At 37.3% G+C, this 19,737-nt stretch overlaps 1 protein-coding gene across 2 annotated transcripts in view; it reads left to right on the top strand.

Annotated features, from left to right (window-relative positions):
* The window catches only part of TMPRSS15 (transmembrane serine protease 15), a 118,019-nt gene that overhangs the window by 90,115 nt on the left and 8,167 nt on the right, over nucleotides 1-19,737 (top strand). For both annotated transcript variants that reach the window (XM_046003930.1, XM_046003929.1), the window contains exons 20-24: nucleotides 2,709-2,804; nucleotides 6,027-6,076; nucleotides 6,238-6,412; nucleotides 17,936-18,117; nucleotides 19,374-19,469. In XM_046003930.1, coding sequence (XP_045859886.1) covers nucleotides 2,709-2,804; nucleotides 6,027-6,076; nucleotides 6,238-6,412; nucleotides 17,936-18,117; nucleotides 19,374-19,469 — 599 coding nt within the window. The remainder of the gene's footprint in view (nucleotides 1-2,708; nucleotides 2,805-6,026; nucleotides 6,077-6,237; nucleotides 6,413-17,935; nucleotides 18,118-19,373; nucleotides 19,470-19,737) is intronic.

The following is a 19,737-nucleotide window of genomic DNA, read 5'->3' as shown; positions in this document are numbered from 1 at the left end:
GGCAGAGGGAGAGAGAATCTCAAGCATTTTCCCTCTGAGTGTGAAGCCCAACAGGGAGATCATGACCTGAGCCAAAAACCAGAGACTGAAGCTTAACCAATTGAGCCACCCAGGCACCCCTCTGAGATATATTTTTAATGAATTACCCTTGATGTCCCCCTATGTCACTATGAATATTGTCAAATGACCAAACTAAAACTATTTAGTATTGAGTTTGATGACCTTTATTTAAGGGAAAACAATCTGCCCCTCAGAGGAGCGCCTCACAAGTCTCAGAGTAGCCTTTCTGAGTGATTTCTGGCAATGGGGAGGGTTTTTGTTTTGTTTTGTTTTGTTTTTAAGGAGAAAATTAAATTTTATTATTGTTCCTTACTTGTTTCAAGGGGGAGTTTTATAGACTGTTAGAAAAGGCTACAGGGCGTGATTGGCTAGGAGGTCGGGCATTTCCTTATAAGTTTAGCAGTTCCTATTTTCCAGGGTAAAGTAAGCTAGCCAAAGCTGAGTTGGAAGATTATCTATGAAGATTCCTTGACAGCAAGGCCTTTCCTGTGTGGGCTAACAGGTTTAGATCTGTGAAATGCCTGGGTCATTGCTGTGGCCTCCATTTTGTGGGCCCTGAAATATGAATTCACTTTATCAGTGCCTTAAACCAAATTGCCTATCAAATAACTAGAAGTCATGTTGGAAGCCAAAAAGCAGACCCCTGAATGAGTGAAAAATAGACATTATATTTGGCTTTGACAGAGTTTCCCAGACTTGGCAACCATCAAAATCACCCTGAGTGTGTTAACGGACAGATGGTTGGGCCCTAGCCCCAGGATTTTTGATGTGGGGGTGAGGGAGGTGGGGAAGGGGTGTGGAGGGCAGCTGGGCAATTTGCATTTCTAATATATTCTCTGGAGGCTCATGCTTCTTGCCTGAAGAACATACTGTGGAAATCCTTGAGTCAGGAACACAGAAAACTACCTAGAAGAATATCCAACACATGTAGGAATTCAGCAGAATAATGATACTGAGATTTTTTTTTTTTTTTTTTTTTTTTTTGGTATACTGAGAATGTTGTTGCAGGAATGTTCTGCCTTTAGTGCCCATCGCTCTTGGTCACAGCACTTGGAAGAATTGAGAGGTAGACCAGACCAAGAGTGGTGGCGGGCAACAAAGCAGAGTCTGTTGAGCAATAATATAAAGCTTGTTGGGGGGAGGGGAGAGGCAGAGGGCAGAGGGTTGCCTGACCCAGAGCATTCCTGGTTTCTACACTCTCCACTGTTTTTTGGGTTTTATGTCTATTTTGTTTTCTGGACTATAACAAATGTATTTTAGATAAATACTTAAATAAGATGATGCTTCTGCTTACCTGGAGGGAATGTCTTAATCTTTAAAAATAACGGGAACAGCACTCATTCTCCCTTTGGCAGATTCATTTCAGGTGTTATTAAGCGAATAGTCAATGATTTGTGTGCTAAATTTACTTTTATCTGTTTATAAAGTTAAAGTGCAAGATGCTGAATTCTGGGGCATTAAATACAGGCTCCATTGTTCCAGTTCTGTGTTCAGTGGATAAAAGGTGTCAGACAAACCTTTCCAGTGTTTTTAGGATATTGTCCCATCTGAAAGAGACTGGAAATACTCTCAACCTAGTTCTTTTCTTCTTATTGATCATAATAGCTATAAATGTTCCTTGGAAATTCCTTATACATAGATAGAAAAGGGTCAGTGTTGGCTACAGTGTGGGGAAGACACTGAAGCTTCTTTTGAAGAGGCAATGGGTAGACCCTTTCTGTTATTGAAAAATATCATCTCCCTGCTGAACAGTAGAAGTTTGCAGCAATCAGTATGTTTCCAACCTAAAAGCGTAGTTTTATATGTGAGGATTAAAATCTGAAATAAATGAAAGGCAGGAAACAAGATTAGGAACTGAGACGCTAAAAGTTTCCAGCTAAGCCTAGGGAAGAGAGTCAGGATAACAGAGAAAAATCTTTAATTATGGTTCACAGTTGAGAGCATGGGTGTAACATGTTTTCAGGGATAAGAAAGATCAGTAACTTAATAACGTCTTTTGTCACATGGAGATTGTCTGTTTCTCCATCCCACCCTGGCCCTTGTGTTGACACTTGGAGGTCCAGGCTACATAATCTCTTTTTAGACTAATCACAAAGCTTCTGGCTTTACATTAGGGCTAGTTAGACCTTGAATTGAATGAAATATCAAGAACAAAGAAACATTTGGAAAAGCAAACACTGAAGATACTCTTTTTCTAGCTTGTTCTTAGGCTACATGCATTTTTTAAAAGACGATTACACTCGACAGGAAAAAGATTTAATAAATCATGGTGCAGGAATTCTGTGAGGTTGTCATTAAAATTGATCATTATGGAAATTATTGAATAACATAGAAGAGTCAAATGAAAAAAATCAGATACCCAAGTAATATATATGCACTGATTTTAACTTTGTTAAGTAATATATGAGTGTGCAAATAACCAGAGATTTACACAAAAATTAAAATTACATTTCATGTCATTATGGACAATTCTACTGATTTGTACCATCTCTTAGATAGCAAAACTTTTGAAGTTTTATATTAAAATGTTAGTCTTTTTGTATGGAATCCCATAATTTTTTTCAATGTCTACAACATTAAAGAACTAGAAATTTATGTTTTGGTTCTTTGTTTGTGCTTTTGTTTTGTCTCTACGTGTCTTTCCCTAGGAGTGGAAACTCATCAATGGCAGTCTTCTCTACTGGAAGTGGACCATTTGTAAAATTAAACACAGCACCTAATGGCAGCTTACTACTAACACCAAGGTAAGTCCCAAAATCTGGTCTTGGACTAATCGTACAGAGGCTGGAAAGAAGATGGATTTTGAAACTTGTCAGATTTTAATGTCACCACATATTAGCCATATAAGCTTGAAAGTTATTTATATATTTATTTTATTATTCAGGTAATCTCAAATAGTACCTAATTGATCATATCCAATAACATTGCCTAACCCTCATGTATACTATAATACAGTCAAATGAAATAGTGCATATATATAATTGGGCAGCTCACTGACAGAGAGTCAATAAATTTTACTTCTATGTCTTTTCTATCCTTACCTTCAGATTCATAAACAAGTAAACCCCCAAAGAAAATAATTGTGAGAGTTGAGATAAGTAAGTCCACTGTTGGTCTCACTAAAGAGGGTGGCACAAATTAGCTATCAACAGAAGAGAAGAGAAAGGAGGGAAAAGTCATAGAATTTAGCAAATAATACATGAACATAAAGTGAAGGAGACCAGACTTCTAGTTGTGCCTGCATATTCTCTTTTGTTCTTTAAAATTAGGTTCATTTTTATAGCGTTTATGTTTAAAAATGTCTAAAAATGTTTAAAAAGAACATTCTTCCTGTATTCAAAGATAGGTTTTAACTTACATTATGTCATTTCTCCTGTTTGGCCATTAACGATATTTTTTGCTGAAATGGGCTTTTGAATTTTACAGTTCTATTAAAGGCCAGCTGTGGTGGCAGGGGGGCCGGGGGGAGACAGTAACTTCAAGAAGCAGCCGTGACTACTGACAAAGATTTAAGACGTCATTGCTGGTGCCTTAGCTTGCAGTTCTTTGAATAACATACTTAATGGTGAAAATGAAATTATGTAATTATTCAACTATTCATGAAAAGTTACTGTATCTGTGAACTCAACCAGTAAAATGAATTGATAAGGAGTATTTTTAGTGCCAAGGACTTTGCAATTGAATGTTTCATATGAATGCTTGCTGGGCCTTGACTGATATTATTAGTCTCATAGGGGTAAAGCAGAGCATTTTCAAGTGAGAAAGCAGATTTCTAGATTTCCTTCTATAAGCATGTCTAAACTTCCATTAACATTATAGATCTTGAGTAGTTTGCACACTGAAAATTTATTTGTACCTTGTAGACATTTAAGAATAAGAAAAAGAACAAAAGAAAAATATTTTTTAATATTATCTCGGTTATGCGCATGTTTCAGAGTAGAAGTTCGTTATGCCAAGCTTATCAACAAAATGCCTGTATCACTGATGTCTCTATTGTCTGTATGCTTATGTCTCTCAAAAGAGTTCTATGACTGAGTATTGCTCTATTCTGAGGCAGAGGGAACAGAAGCGTTTTGTCCGTAAGTGACTTGGACAAGTTTTCAAAGCCTGGGCAACCCCACATCCCTCTGCTTTTCCATTCTGCATTGCAATCTTCTGAATTCCCCAAGGCAACAGCTCAGGTTAAATAGCACTTCTGGAAAGGAGAAAGAAAGAAAGAGCATAGCCTTTTCAACAACAAAAAAAGGCCATGTTGTTGGGCATGTATTCGGAGAAAAAATAGTTCGTTTTGTCAATACAGTGGCTATAAACCCATCAGCTCCCATTCCAGGGCCAAAGGCCAGGACCAGAATTCTATTTCCGTCCAAACTCTCTAAATATACCTGGACAAAGTGTGGATTCACTGCTCGTTCTGACCAGAGACTAAGCAATTTACTTCTCTACACTGAGACAATGCATTTGTGTTTGTGCATGAAAAGTCCGACTAACTGAAATGTGTGGAGAACGAATGGGAAGTACAGCTCCGTTTTCCAGTTAACTTAATAGTTACGTTAATTTTAAAAGTTTATTGAACTTTTTATTTATTATTTATTAAACTTTTAAACTATGCTTGCTAAAAACAATTTTATCAGTTTTGCACACACCACAGAGTATTAGGCATCATTTACTATCTAAGAATGCTGAGCCATTTGAATATGGATTTTCACTGATGAGTAGTATAGATATAAAAGGAATTTGGAGGAACTTGAAAGTTTTTGGAAAGCATCCTAGAAACTACTTTACTCCCAACTGTGAGTTTAAACAGAAGGGGAGTCTATTGAGGCTTCTTCTTTAGGGAATTATGAATATATAAGGATATACCCGTATCAAGGTAGATATACATGCATTCACATTGCTTATTAATAAAACATAAATATATTTTCTTATATTTCAATTGAAATTACTTCTATTTTAAAGGATATGTCAGGTGGACAATATGAATGCAAGTGTTTTCACATAAACTTGTCATGTATGTTCCAGAAACACTGACTTGTTTTGATAGTACTTGATCTCATGTGGATTTGAGGTCTTGTTACGTGTTTTTTGTTTTGTTTTTCCCTAAAATTTCAAACACCTAAATAATATGCACAATAGATGCAGTTAAATTTAAAAATAGAAATCATTACAATTACGTGTTTGTTTCAACGTGACCAGTTTCTGCTCTAGCCACGTCAGGAGTGTGGGCAAATACTTTAATTCCTTGTATTCTACTGATCTCTAGTGGTCAGAAAGTAGAACACATTTTTAAACTGTTTTCCTTTGTTTAAAATAGAATTCCTAGCTCTGAAAAAGAGTTGGTATTCCAATATTTGAACAGGTAGTGAGTTTTTAAATTATGATGCCTATATTTTCCTGTTTATATGTTTATTTACCTTAAAGGCAGGGCCTGGGATCGATCGCTCACCGATCGTGAGCGGAGTACACAGCATCACACACAGTGCAGGGCACTGAATACTTGTCTGATTAACCATACTGGGACATATTCTGTATTATACAATGATGCAATCCAAGGTTGGTCCAAGCGAGCTAATAATAACTATCATCTACTGAATCTTCGTTGTGCATATGGCACAATAATAACTCCAGTGCAAACATTTCTTTTACTTCTCACAAAATTCCAGTGAAGTAAATACTATTGCCCCCATTTTATGGATGACAAAACTGAATCTCAGGGACACTGAACAACTTATCCAAAAGTCACATGAAATGTAAGTGGGAGAGGTAAGGGTTCAAATTCAGTTCTACTGGATCTTAAACCCCAGGACAATTTTCCTGCTGTGCCCATCAGCCTCCCCACGTTTCATATATGATACTTACATTTGAAGTTTAATTCTACTAAAAAAAAAAAAAAAAGATATTGTACACTATGTTCTGTTTTAAGATGCCAGGTGCACAATTTCTGAAATATAATTGCTCTTTTATTACAGTAAACAGTGTTTCCAGGATTCATTGATCCTGTTACGGTGCAACAGTAAATGTAAGTCACTATTTTGTCATGTTTTCTTTCCTTTAAGCCTTCCCTTTAAAATTCTGAATAACCTGAAGTTGTTTTGTAGCGATGCACTCAGTTTTCATGATCTGTGGACATCCACCTCCACCCAAATAAAATAGATGCTCTTTCTTCAATTATTTTAATAGCATGTGGAAACAAACTGGTGGCCCAAGAAGTCAACCCGAAGATTGCTGGAGGAAATAACGCCAAAGAAGGAGCCTGGCCCTGGGTGGTTGGCCTTTACTATAACCGCCAACTGCTCTGTGGAGCTTCTCTTCTCAGCAACGACTGGCTAGTGTCTGCGGCCCACTGTGTATATGGGTGAGTGTGATGTCACAGTGTCCCCTCCCAAGTGAGAGGACGGCAGCAGACACCGTGTGTCCTGTTTCATGCCGCCTCACAAAATCATCCTCTTGGGGAAATGTTCCTGCTCTTTCTGACACCATAGAGTATCAATCATTTTCCCACTAAAATCATACATTAAAAACTAAGGAAGTTAAGTGAAAAATCATTCCTCAGGAGATACTTGCCTCAAGTATAGTGTTTCCTACATACATAAAAATTGAAATTCTCACCTACACAAAGTAAGCATTTTTATAGGTGTAAAATTCATATTTAACATGTAAGTTGCACTGGTTATATCAATCAGGCCAATATTTAGTGTCAGAAACTGTCCGTATCAAAAAAGTGTGTTTAAGTAGCCCTCAAGTTATAAATAAACTATGCTCCAGAAGTTCATGTGTGAGGACTTTATTTCTAATTAGGATAAAAATGCTTTTTTCTCAAGTCAGATCTACTTTGATGCTATCCATGACTAAAACTTAGAAGTAATATCAGACCATATCTGACTATTTTTTCATTACATAATATGACAAAACACATGATGAATTCTAGGATCTATCTTCTCCTTCTAGAAGCAGACATACCCAAAGCAGTGGCACAGGAGAAAATAGAGCAGGTGAGGGACAGGGAGAAAAGCCTGGGGGGTGGGGGGGATAAATATTCTTGGGCCCAAGAACATGTCGATTTTCTGCTTTTGCCTAAAAGAAGTCACCTTTCTAGGTAATCCCATCCTAACACTTCTAAATTAGATCAGAAAAAAAAAGGAGCTTCCTCATAGAAGACTCATTAGCCCTGACCGAGAGCAGTTTCCTACCCTAAGAAGCGTCCAGAGAATGATCTGAGCTGTAAGGATTAGAATGAACCTCTTCATGGTTGGCACCCAGAGTCTCTGCGGAAAGACCCATGCATGCTCAGGAATGGAAGACATTATCTGTTGTTTATCTGATCAAAAAATTAACTCCCTACTGACACAGACATTGAAAGTTTTTGGTTGGATGGAAACCAATTGTCAGATGCAGAAGGTTATGACAGTTTTCTGGGAGGTGGGGATGAGGGGCAGAGGGAATGAGCATTGAAGCGTTGATCCCATCGTGGCAGAGTGAGGGCAGACCCAAAGTCAGAACCTGAAGAATCTGAAATGAGGACCCATAGCCAGATCCCAGCTATCACCTGGACTCCACAAGGGCTACCCATGATACTGCCTGTCCAAACCCAAAGCTCCCTGATTTTATGCATCATACCCTCTATCTGGGTGAGTAAACTACAGCCTCTCCCATACTTAAACTACTTCTTGGTGACTTTTCAGCCTCTTGATAATTACATTTTAATCTGTTTTCAACCACACCACAACCAGTGTCTATCGCAGTCAATTTTCCCATCCCCTGCTAAGCATGACTTGACTTTCGCCTCTTCATGCTCTATGTCTTGGTATGCCACAGGTGGTTAACTTAAACCCCACTTTACAAGTAAAAGTTTGCTTTAGCTACAGATTCATTGTGTTTCTATTGCGCAAAGGTGGATCTTAGTAAGTTAGTGACCTCCTATATTAAGCATGGATTTGGTAAATTAGTCCATTTGATGTTCTTGCAGAACATACACTTTCTAAATGTCAGCCAGGCTTACAGTAACCTTAATGATATCTTTCATTTACCTACCTTATAGATGTACTTATTGTAGGTCAATGCTACCAATATACTATCTTTTTAAGCCACAAATATCCAAAGGAAATAGAAAAGCTGTTTCAGGGGCTCCTGGGTAGCTCAATGGGTTAAAGCCTCTGCCTTCAGCTCTGGTCATGATCCCAGGGTCCTGGGATTGAGCCCCACATGGGGCTCTCTGCTCGGTGGGGAGCCTGCCTCCCTTCCTCTCTCTCTGCCTGCCTCTCTGCCTGCTTGTGATCTCTGTCTGTCAAATAATTTCTAATTAATTAATTTAAAAAAAAAGAAAAGAAAAGCTGTTTCGCCTAATATACACACATGTGTTCAGTCGTGTAAGACATAAAATGTATTTTCACAGTTTCAATTTGAACACAAGCAAACAAGTGTAAGCTGTAATAGAATGGAATTATGATAAATTCAAACTCATCCTCACCAACCTTGCATTTTGCTCTCATTAGCCACTCAGTGATATTATTTCTTCTTTCCCAAGAAACATGTATCTGGTCGAGGTGTTTTAACCTGCAGGTGACTAAATGGTTTAATTGGACAGCTCTTCTCTGTCTATATTCTTAGTGTCCACACTCTCATTCCCATCCCTCAGCTATTATGGATGTCATTAAATTTCCCTCTGCCTGTTCTTTTTCTCGGTCGATTTGTCTTCTTTTTGAAACTTAAAAGAGAGATTGGGAAAGTATGGACCAATCTTTAATTTACTGTGGCTGTAAGGCAAGGCTGACAGTAAACCCGAGGATAGAATTTTGATCCTGCTTGTGCTATTGACCCCATATGACTTGGTGTCTCTGTTTCAATATCCTCCTCCACAGGGTGTTCGTGAGATCTGCCTCCTAGAGTGATTATCAGGACAAAAGTAAGAGGATGCAGTGCTTTTGGATACTGTGAATTACATAGATGTACAATAAAATTTTCGTTGTGCTGCTATTCCTGTGCAGGAAAGAAGAGTATAATTCTTGCCCAGGAGACGTTCAGTGTATTTATTTCCTAAACTTTTTATATTGCTACAATTTCAAACATGCACACAAATTTCAAATAGTAGTACAGAGAACTCTTGTATACGTTCACTGAGTTTCACCAATTGTTTTCATTTTATGCTATGAAAACCTTCTCATTCTTTCATTCTCTCCGGTCTGGAGAAATACTTATTTTCTGAATCACTTGATAGTGGATTAGACATTGTGTCCTTTACTCTATATTTTTTACTAAGGACAGCAAGTTATTTTATAGAAAGCCCTCCTCTTTGGTAAAACTCTTCAAGCTTGCTCCCTTGTTGGTCTTGATACATCTCCATTCTTTGAGAACTCCTTTACTTTCTGCAAAATAAGATGTTCATGTTCATCTTGTGCTTTGTCCACTCTAGTCCACAAATCAAGTTTTCGATAAGAAACACCAACTCCATTTAGCTCATTTTAGTTTCCCCTACATTTTAAAAAACAAAATCTTGCATGCTCCTTGTTAGTGCTGATATGTCCTACTCCTAGGCCCTCTCAATAGATATAGCTACATCCCTACAAATATGATCTCAAAATAACAGCTCTAATTAAAATAGATTACCATAGGCACATTCTAGTCTTTTCTTCTCCATATATGCAACACTTATCTTCAATAATCAGAAACCTGTTCCTACAATCCACAAAACATGTATGGATTCACAAAACAAATAGTTTGAGAACTGCTAAGCCTACCACAGTAAAGCAAACTCACCACATAGAGTTTAATATTTGTTTTTCTCTTTTTCCCACTGACATAGAACAAATGAAGAGGCTTAAGTGCATGATTTGATAGGTTTTTGAAAATGGCTGCACCTGTGTAACCCACACTCCTATCGTGACATGAAACATTCACATCACATATAAAAAAATTCTCTTATCCCCTTTTCCTGTCAGTCGCCATCCCCACTTCTAGAAGCAATCACTATTCAGCCTCTTCTGTGGGCAGGTATATATAGATTTAAGTCTGGATCACAACTTGTTTTTCTTAATTGAATTTTAGATTTATTTATTTATTTGAGAGAGAGAGAGAAATAGTGAGATGGTGCAGAAGCAGAGAGAAGAGGGAGAAGCAGATTCCCTGCTAAGCAGCGAGCCTTATGTGAGACTCAATCCCAGGCTCCATACCAGGACCCTGGGATCATGACCTGAGCCAAAGGCAGACACTTAACCAACTGAGCCACACAGGTGCCCCTGGGTCACATCTACTCTACAGACATATATTGGTGATGAAATTTTCCACAGAGAGGCCTCTTGCCCATCTTCCATTCTTTGATTTAGCCTTTTAGAGAAGACCAAATACATGTGTCTCATTCCTTATTGAAATAATTCCTTGAAACAGGTGTTAATCTTCCTGAATTAGACTATTTCATATATGAGTTGCTTTGGGGTATGGCAAAAAATCCATACTACTATTTACACTTCAGTGTTAAATTAATTAAACTGGTGTAGCTAATAAAGCTTTTAAGCAAACTTTTTAAATAGTTAAGTATTGGCTATAAAACAATATGACTTAATTTATACCTCTATTACAACTTGAAATCTGGATTCTTTTGAATACCTCAAGCAACTTATATAGGACTAGAATATAGAACATATACAAATATAGTACCTAGAAAATTATTTCATTTCTACTTAAACTTATCCTAGCATTTAAACATCATAGGCTTAATTAATTTCTCTATTTATCTACCTATTCAATGATGACTTTAGGAGGTTCAATATGTTATCTCCTTCAGGTTGCAGAAACACTTTAATACCTTTTCAAGATAATAGTAACTTTTGCAAATCCAAAAGAAGTGTATTTTCTTAGGCCAGTAAAGATTTCAAGAGTAAGTTAGTGACTTATTGCTTTTTTGTTATAGGGTGGGTCTTGGGTACTTTTTTAAGACATTTCAAGTTTGAGCTGCTAGTCATCTTTTTGATAGTTAAAATTCTCTTCTTCCATCATTAGGACTTTTTAGACTGATGCATTTCTCATAGACTTTATCAATTTCCAATGTGAAGTTTTTTCCTTAAAATTATGTATTTGTAAAAACCCCCTTGGCCCATATTGTGTAACCTGTTTGCTTGATGCTACTCTTATAGCACTATTTTTAATAATGTACTTTTCCTTTTTTTTTCCATTTGTTTTTTTAAGTTTTATTTTAGTTTTTACTCCCTTCAACAATTCCATACACATACCATCCCTGCCTCTGGCAAAGCATTTTAATAACATATTTCTTATTAAAAGGTATCTCTTTATAGTTGCAATTCTACCCAGAAGTTCCCATATTTCCTAGAAGTTCGGTACCAAATCCCTGAAGTTATCTCTACTTTGAGAACTAGGTCATTATCTTGAATCAAGAAAATTAGAACAAGTATTCTAAGTTTTGGAGAAGATGATGTTCTACAGACAAAGTCCTTGCCCTAAAAAATATTCAAATAAATATTTTATTTTAGGGAATGATTAAGTGCAAAAAAGGAAGATAAAAGTGGAATAAGCAGAAAGCAAATGATGGAAGCAGAGGACTTTATTTGGATACAGTATTTGAAGAAACCTGCATAGTAAATGAAAATTGAAGGAAGATCTAAAGAGATGAGGAAGAAACCTAACACAAGTTTCTGGAGAGATAACACCAACTCAAATGCCCTGGGGTAGCAAAGAGATTAGCCTGTTCTACAAACCTCAAGAAGCCTGCCATTGCTGCTGGCCAGGAAGTGATTGGCAGACAGGAAGGAACAAGATTGGAGATGTAGGCAGGACCAGATTCTAGGTCCTGGTGAGGTCTAAGGAGGCCATGACAAATGGGATGAGAGACCATCTAGAAGGCAAAGAGTAACATCAGCTGGAGAAGAATCTGCTGGGAGGAGCAATAGCGAACCCAGGGAGACCAATTAGAAAGAAACAATAGTGATCCTAGGATTGTGGCTGAGGAAGCTGGACAAAAGGCAGGATCTCATTCATGAGTAAGTTCAGGTGGAGAGAGTTATAGATAGATAAAGAGAAAGGGCAAGGGCAGAGTCAAGGGTTAGGCCTCGAGTAAACAGGTGTATGTTGATATCATTTACTGAAGTGAGGATAATGAGAAGAAACAGGACTGCAAAGAGAACAAGAGTTCTGAGTTTTTTATATTGAATTTAGGACTTTCTGATAAAATCCAAATGGTACTGCCTAATTGGCATGTGGCATGTGAGTCTAGAGTTCAGAGAAGAAGTCAATGATTGAAATTAAGATTTGGAAAATTTGCACACATTGCTGATATTTGAAGTCATGACATTGGATATGATTATCTAGGGGCTAATGGAAAAGAGAAGAAAGCAAAAAAACAAAACTATGCACTAGTATTTGAATTTTGAGAGGAAAAAAAGAGCTGGGGGGCAAAGCCAGGAAAAAGCAGAGAACGAGATGAAAGGAAGATCACAAGTATGAGGAGAGTCCTGGAAGTCAAGTGAAGACAGGCATTCAAAAAATATTCCTAAAGTTTTTAGACATAACCCACCAGATCAAATGATATTGAGGATTATTTCACTTACTCCTTGTTCCCTGTACTTCCTTTTCTAACACCTAAACAAATAAAGGCATACCTCTAGTTTAAAGACAGATTTCTACTTAGTAGTTGAAATAAAAGTACCCTTATGTGTGACATTCTTGTCCTTATTCATAAAAAAGAAAAATAATTAAACATATCCTCACTATTCATCCTTTTTCTTTTACAATACATCTGCCTTTTATGCACCTTAATTTTTCTCCTTTGAGTTTCATTATGGGTTCATGGCCCTTCATTAACAATTTACTTTATTAACTAGGATAATTATTATGATTACTATATGATACTTGTATTGATAAAACTGGCCACTATAATCCCATTTAATCTATCTCCTTTGTTTTTTTAAAATTGCCTTTAATATTCTGGAAATCTTTCCTTTTTCTTTCAAGTTTTTACCTAAATTCTAGTTAGTTAACATTGAGTGTAACTTAGTTTCAGGTGTAGAATTTAGTGATTCATCACTTACATACAACAAACACCCAGTGCTCATCAGAAGTGCTCTCCTTAATCCTCATTACCCATTAATTCATCCCTCCTGCCCACCTTCTCTCCAGGAATCCTCAGTTTGTTCTCTGTAGTTGAGTCTGTTTCCTGGTTTGCCTCTCTCTTTCCCGCACCCATATTCATCTGTTTTGTTTCTAAAATTCCACAAATGAGTGAAGTCATATGGTATTTGTCTTTCTCTGACTTACTTATTCACTCAGCATTTTCCCTTCTAGATCCATCCATGTCATTGAAAATTGTAAGATTTCATTCTCTTTTTTTAATGGCTGAGTAATATTCCAGTGTGTGTGTGTGTGTGTGTGTGTGTGTGAGAGAGAGAGAGAGAGAGAGAGAGACATCTTAATCCATCTATCAGTCAATGGACATTTGGGCTCGAGTCTTGAAAAACTTCTTATTCTCTAACAACACCATATTTCAGAGGCATTCTAATTTTTATATGCCTTAAAAAATGGAATTGGTTGTCCTCATAGGAATCCTTATTCTAATCAGTGGAGAATAATAACAGAGACCTGAAATGTGCTTGGGGCAAGAATTGGGGTCAGCAGTGGGCAGACTTGGCTAAGGTACCATCTTTGTTAATGGTGAACAGAAAAATTTTTCAATGTAGAGTTATGGGTTCCCACAGATTTTTCTTCCTTTCAGCATAGTGTGCCTCTTTATTATAAATATCTTAACATATTTACTTTATTCCCATTTCATTTTATTTTATTTCTTTTCAGTGTTCCAAAATTCATTGTTTATGCACCACACCCAGTGCTCCATGCAATATGTGCCCTCCTGAATACCCACCACCACTAGGCTCCCCCATCTCCCCAGCCCCCTCCCCTCTAAACCCCTCAGTTTGTTTCCCAGAGTCCACAGTCTCTCATGGTTTGTCTCTCTCTCCAGTTTCCTCTATCTTACTATTCCTCTCCATCTCCCAGTGACCTCCGTGTTATTCCTTATGATCCACAAGTAAGTGAAACCATATGGTAATTGACTCTCTCTGCTTGACTTGCTTCACTTAGCATAATCTCTTCTAGTCCCGCCCATGTTGATACAAAAGTTGGGTATTCATCCTTTCTGATGGAGGCATAATAACTCCATTGTATATATGGACCATATCTTCTTTATCAAATTTATTTTTTACCACAATGAAAATCCTATTTAAAAATGGACATCCTCATACTCTGAGTAGAGAATTTCTTTACACTACAACACATAGCAACCTAGAGTGGCCTAGCACTAGTTCCTCCCATTTGGTGCACCTATTGTGCACCAAGAATTGTGCTAGTCTCTGAGGTTACAGAATTCAGGAATACATGTCTTTCTGTTGCCTCCCAACTTATGACTTTTCCTTCTTCTACTACTAGGAAAAACATTTTGTTTGAACAGGTGAAATGCAGCAGAAATTCAGCCAACCTTCCCTACCTCAAGGTACCCTACTTCTACATCTTTAGCCTGTGTCAGACTGGGGCTCACCTACCCAGTGGGGCTACCTCCTGTTCCCATCTCCATCTGTCTTCTGTCTATAGTTTTTCCTTGTTTCACTGGAGTGTAGATGCTTTGAGGCAAATATATTTTTTAAAATTATCCCCTCCTCAGCTGCACTGATTTTTGTGAAGGCTTTCTTCTTTCTCTTGGCTTTGGGTGAATGGAAAAGCCAGGGGAGGATTCTATATTACTCAATATCCCAATAGTAATTACAAAGTGCAGATTCTTGTGTCCCACTCCAACATTCCAAATTAGAATCTCTGGAGATGGAAATTAGGAATCCAGATTTTTAGCAAATTCTTCAGGTGATTCATGAAATTGAGTACAACTGGCCAGGGGTTCTCAAGTCTTTCTTCTGAGAGAAGGCACTAAGATTGCAGTAGGATGTAGTTGTTCTAGTGGTGCTTGTACTAATGTGAGCTTGTGGTGGGGAAGCTAAGCACATAGACAGGAAAAGTTATGTGGAGCAGAACCTGAGAGAGAAATGAAATTGATACATATCGGAGGAGTATCTCCTTCTTAATGTACGACTTACAGATAGATGCAGGAGGAAAAAAAATGAGAAGAGGTTATTTTTCCATGTAGCACTATAACAACTTTGGAACTCATTAAGAATGTGTCAGATTAATATTGCTATAACTTGTATTTAATTAGACCAGTAGCTTGAAGCATGTATGCTTAATTTTTCACAGTCCGTGGTTCATGGATTGGTTTTCTACTCCAAACCTTGAAATAACAAGACAAGATGGTGATTACTAAACTTTGTGTTGCCTGCAAGCTGTCTCATATCAGTACCTAATATTTATTGCTCTCAGAAGGTGTACAGTACTTACAGACAAATTTGGGAGATTAACTGCAATTTTTTGAAGATTTTATTTATTGATTTATATCGTGTGTGAATGGAGGGAGGAGCAGAGAGAATGGAGGAGAGAGAAAGAATCTCAAGCAGACTCCCTGCTGAGCATAGAGTTCTGATGAGGCTCCCTCCTAGGACCCTGAGGTCAAGACCTGGGCCAAAACCATGAGTCAGACACTCAACTGACTGAGCCACTGAGGTGCCCCTGAACTTCATTATTTTGTCATTGAGTTAAATCTCCAGCAAATAACTGCATATATCTCTCTGAATTTTTAATGTATGTTTTCCTAAAGATAAAATATGTAGAAAGTATTTAAGAAGACAATACTATCATTTTTTTAAAGAAATGCACTCTATTAACTTCAAAATAGAACCTCTATAATGGGCTCATATTCCTTTTGAGCAAATTTTATACCATTAATATAATTAGTTATTTATAATATGAATATTAATATAATGCCTTGGTTACATAAAATATAATTATAGTACAAAATATAATGTGTATTATGTACATATTACACATTAAATGCAAAGTAAGAAATATGGTGTAGCACTTGTAGAATTCATTTTTTGCAAATATTGAGTTGCTACATATTAAACGTTTAAGAAAAAATACAATTCTTAAAAAAAGAGTAACTCCCTATTATCTGTCAGCCATAACAGGTATTCTAACTAATCAAGCAAAAACCATGACCAGCTGAGCTTTAGGAAGCATACGTAAATGTGTGATATGGAAAGAAATTCAGATATAGGACACCAGGAAAGAGATTTCATTATATCCCCTCATTTTGAGGAAGCCAATGCAGGTAGGGAAGTCCCAGCGTACAGTGGGAGAGGGTACAGTCAGAATGTCTGAAATTATCAGAGTCCATTTGGCTGAAGTACTGATTCCTCTGACGTGGAAAGGGGGAAGTGAAAAGGTCTCTTGACAAGCAAACAGAACCGTCACAGCAACATAATGCCCTCCTTGCCCACCAACCACTAGGAGCTGGGATTTTCTCCCCTTCCAGAGCCCAGATAATCCAGCGGCCTAGCATGTCTCTCCTCCCAACCCTCACTTCATGCCCTCAACCCTGCCCACAGAACCTTGCCTAGAGCCACTGGAGGCACCCCACTATGCTGGTGCGAGTATAGTCTCTGAAGTCAGATGGTCATAGGTCAAGTCTCTGCCCCACCGCTTAAACTACCAGCATCCAGGTTGTTCTCAATGTAAAATCCGTAGCACAGTGGCAAAAATGAAGAGTTGATGCAAAGTACTGCCCTTGCCACAAAATGGGTTCTCTGTAAATGGGTCCTACTCTCTTCTATAAAGCATGTCAATAAGTTTCCTCTGATTTTAATGCAGTGTGGTTATCTAGGTGGATGTCTCCTGGATGCTTAGGCATTCCCTGGCTTTATTGATGCCGGCGACTTGATCAAACACGATCCTTTGTTTAATTTCAACAAAGTAATGGATAGGTAAAAAGATAAACAAATGGACTTGAAATAACTTCATGCCCTTTGTGTATTTGTAGGTGACCTGGATTCTAACAAGTTGAAAGACCCCATTAAACGAGGCATTTGTAACGATTAAGAATTATATCACTAGCTCTTCTAAAATAGCAGTTATTGAATTTTGACTGCATTGTGAATATGGCTTAATTGGCTTAATTCCAGCTGTCCACTAGTAGTTTCTTGGTGTGATGATGTTTCAGGCCAAAAGCACAGCTGGAAGTCCCTGCACACTTTCAAACTGTCATTTAATCTGCCTAGAACACAAATGTTATCCTTTACCAATTCATTATCAAGGACCAACATTATGTGTGGAAAATTATTTAAGTTCATTGGATATGAAAATTACTCGAGTTGGTATGTTAGATTGTAAATATCATAATAGGTTTTATTGCTTGTCTTAACATTGTGTGAATTCAATAACCCCCTGAACAGGAGAATGCTCCTGAACTTCCTTCCTGCTGGCTGGGGCTTTCTGCAGAAAGCTCACTTTATCCACAGTGGAATGGGATCTCAGGCAGTCGTTCTCTAACTTGGCCGTACAGTAGGATAAACTTGAAGATTAAATTTTAAAATGGAGATTTAATTTAAAAATTTAAAAAACCTATGTTTTTGAAGTCCCCTCTCTCCATTCCAGCGTCATTAAATCAGAGATAGAGAAGGGGAAGCAGGTTACAGTGTTATTTACAAGAGCTCCAGGTGATTCTAATGTGAAACTGAAGTTTTGAACTGTAATCTAGAACTAGAGATCAAGAGATGATCTAAGGGAAGGGATAGAAATGAGCACTAATTAAGTTTCTTTCTGTGATCTAACCAGAAGAATAAAAAATTAAAGGAAATGTTTTTAAAGAAGAATCATTCAGAGAAATTCAAGAATATTTTAGGATGGGTACACATAGTTCTGAAATATATACTATGAGCAGCATCTTTAGAAAGTAACAATGGTGGATGGAGGGTTTCTTACACGTCTTTTTCATTACCTTCAGGAGAAATTTAGAGCCATCCAAGTGGAAAGCAGTCCTGGGCCTGCATATGACATCGAATCTGACTTCTCCTCAAATAGTAACTCGGTTTATAGATCAAATTGTCATAAACCCCCATTACAATAAACGGTCAAAGGACAGTGACCTCGCCATGATGCACCTCAACTTTAAAGTGAATTACACAGGTAAAAGACATCAGTTTTAGTCATCCTCTCTGGCCAAATCAATTCAAAATTAGGTTTGAAATATTATCAGTACCAATGAATTAATAATCCATAAAGGTTGGATAATTTGTTATAGAAATCATTATAATTTAAGTGGAATTGGGGAATGGAGCAAAACATATCCAATTATCTTCATCAAGTGTTTAAATACAACATTCTAGAAAGTTGGCCAGCAGAATAAAATATTCTGAGTCCCCTGTAAATAGTGAACTCAAAGGAGCAGCCTAGAGAAAATGGGGCATGTTCCAATGCATGCCTTCTGTATTTCTCATGTGGAAGAAAGGCAGCTCCATCTACCACAAAGGGCAGAAGAGGAGAAACTGAGAGAAGAGCATATACTCTAGAATGAAGTTTTTAAAGGAGATTCAATAAATTGATAGAATGGCAGCTGGAAGACTTTCTCCAAATACCTAGATGATGTGCAAGAAATCACCTGATGGAGTGAACTTTATCCTGAAGGGCTCTGCCCAACTCTATTCTTTACTTGGAAGACTTTTCCAACCCTTGGTGAGGATAAAATGCTGCCATTTCTGGGTTCTCACCGAATTGGTGTACACATGTCTTAGAGCACTTATCAAAGGCAGACTATTACTGGATTAATTAGGTAGCCCTGTCCTTGAGGGTAAGCGCCATATCTTACTCATTTTTGTGTCTGCCCTGGGTCTTGAGTGTAGTGGGTGCTTAATAAATGGCAGGCAGCTTGTAAATTGTTGGAGAAAGGCTTTAAAAGTCAGTGACCAATGCTGATGCATTGTACAGTGCCCATAAGTGCACTGTAAAATAATCACCTAAAAGCTTTTTTAATGTGGAGATAATTGAGGAAAATCAAAAAAGCTTCAGAACATTTGTCCGAGTGTCTTTTAATTGGCCCTGAAGAACAGCCTTCCCAAGATTTTCACACAGCTGACACTGTAAAGAGCATGATTACTTAAAATCAAATAAAAATGATCAACTCTAGAACTAAGACATTGTTTACATTCTTAAAGTATAATTAGGAGACCATGTAGAAAAGGATCCCAAAAGACCACCAGAGATACCTAGTCCATTGCCAAAAAGTACCACCCTGAGATGCTTCTTTCCTCTAAGACTGATGTCTAAAAAAATGTTCAACCAGCATAAAATAAAAATGCAAGTGTTTTAGATAAAATATTGAAAATAATTGATTTTTAAAACTTGTTAGAAATGCATGTTTGTCAGTTTGTGTTTTGTTTTTCCAGATTATATACAACCTATTTGTTTACCAGAAGAAAATCAAGTTTTTCCTCCAGGAAGAATTTGTTCTATTGCTGGCTGGGGGAGGATTATACATCAAGGTAAATCATCAGACTCACTAAAAGGAAAATGCCTACTAATAAGGATACTATTGCACCATCCTGTGAATATTTTCAACATCTTTTGCAATAGCTCTTAAAAGCACTGTCTGACTTAAATTCATATGCTATACTCCTTATTGGAGGAGAGTTCAAGCATCCCCCAAACTCAGCACCTAATTTTGGTTTTATGAAAATTACTATGATAAAGAGAAAAGATATGTCTGTTTAAGTGAATATTACAAACATTACAAAATTTATTTTTGTAAAG

The sequence above is a fragment of the Meles meles genome, chromosome 4 (genome assembly GCF_922984935.1).
Source record: "Meles meles chromosome 4, mMelMel3.1 paternal haplotype, whole genome shotgun sequence".
Taxonomy (NCBI): Eukaryota; Metazoa; Chordata; class Mammalia; order Carnivora; family Mustelidae; genus Meles; species Meles meles.
The sequence above is the reverse complement of the archived record's forward strand: the minus strand, read 5'-3'. Positions and strand labels throughout refer to the sequence as shown.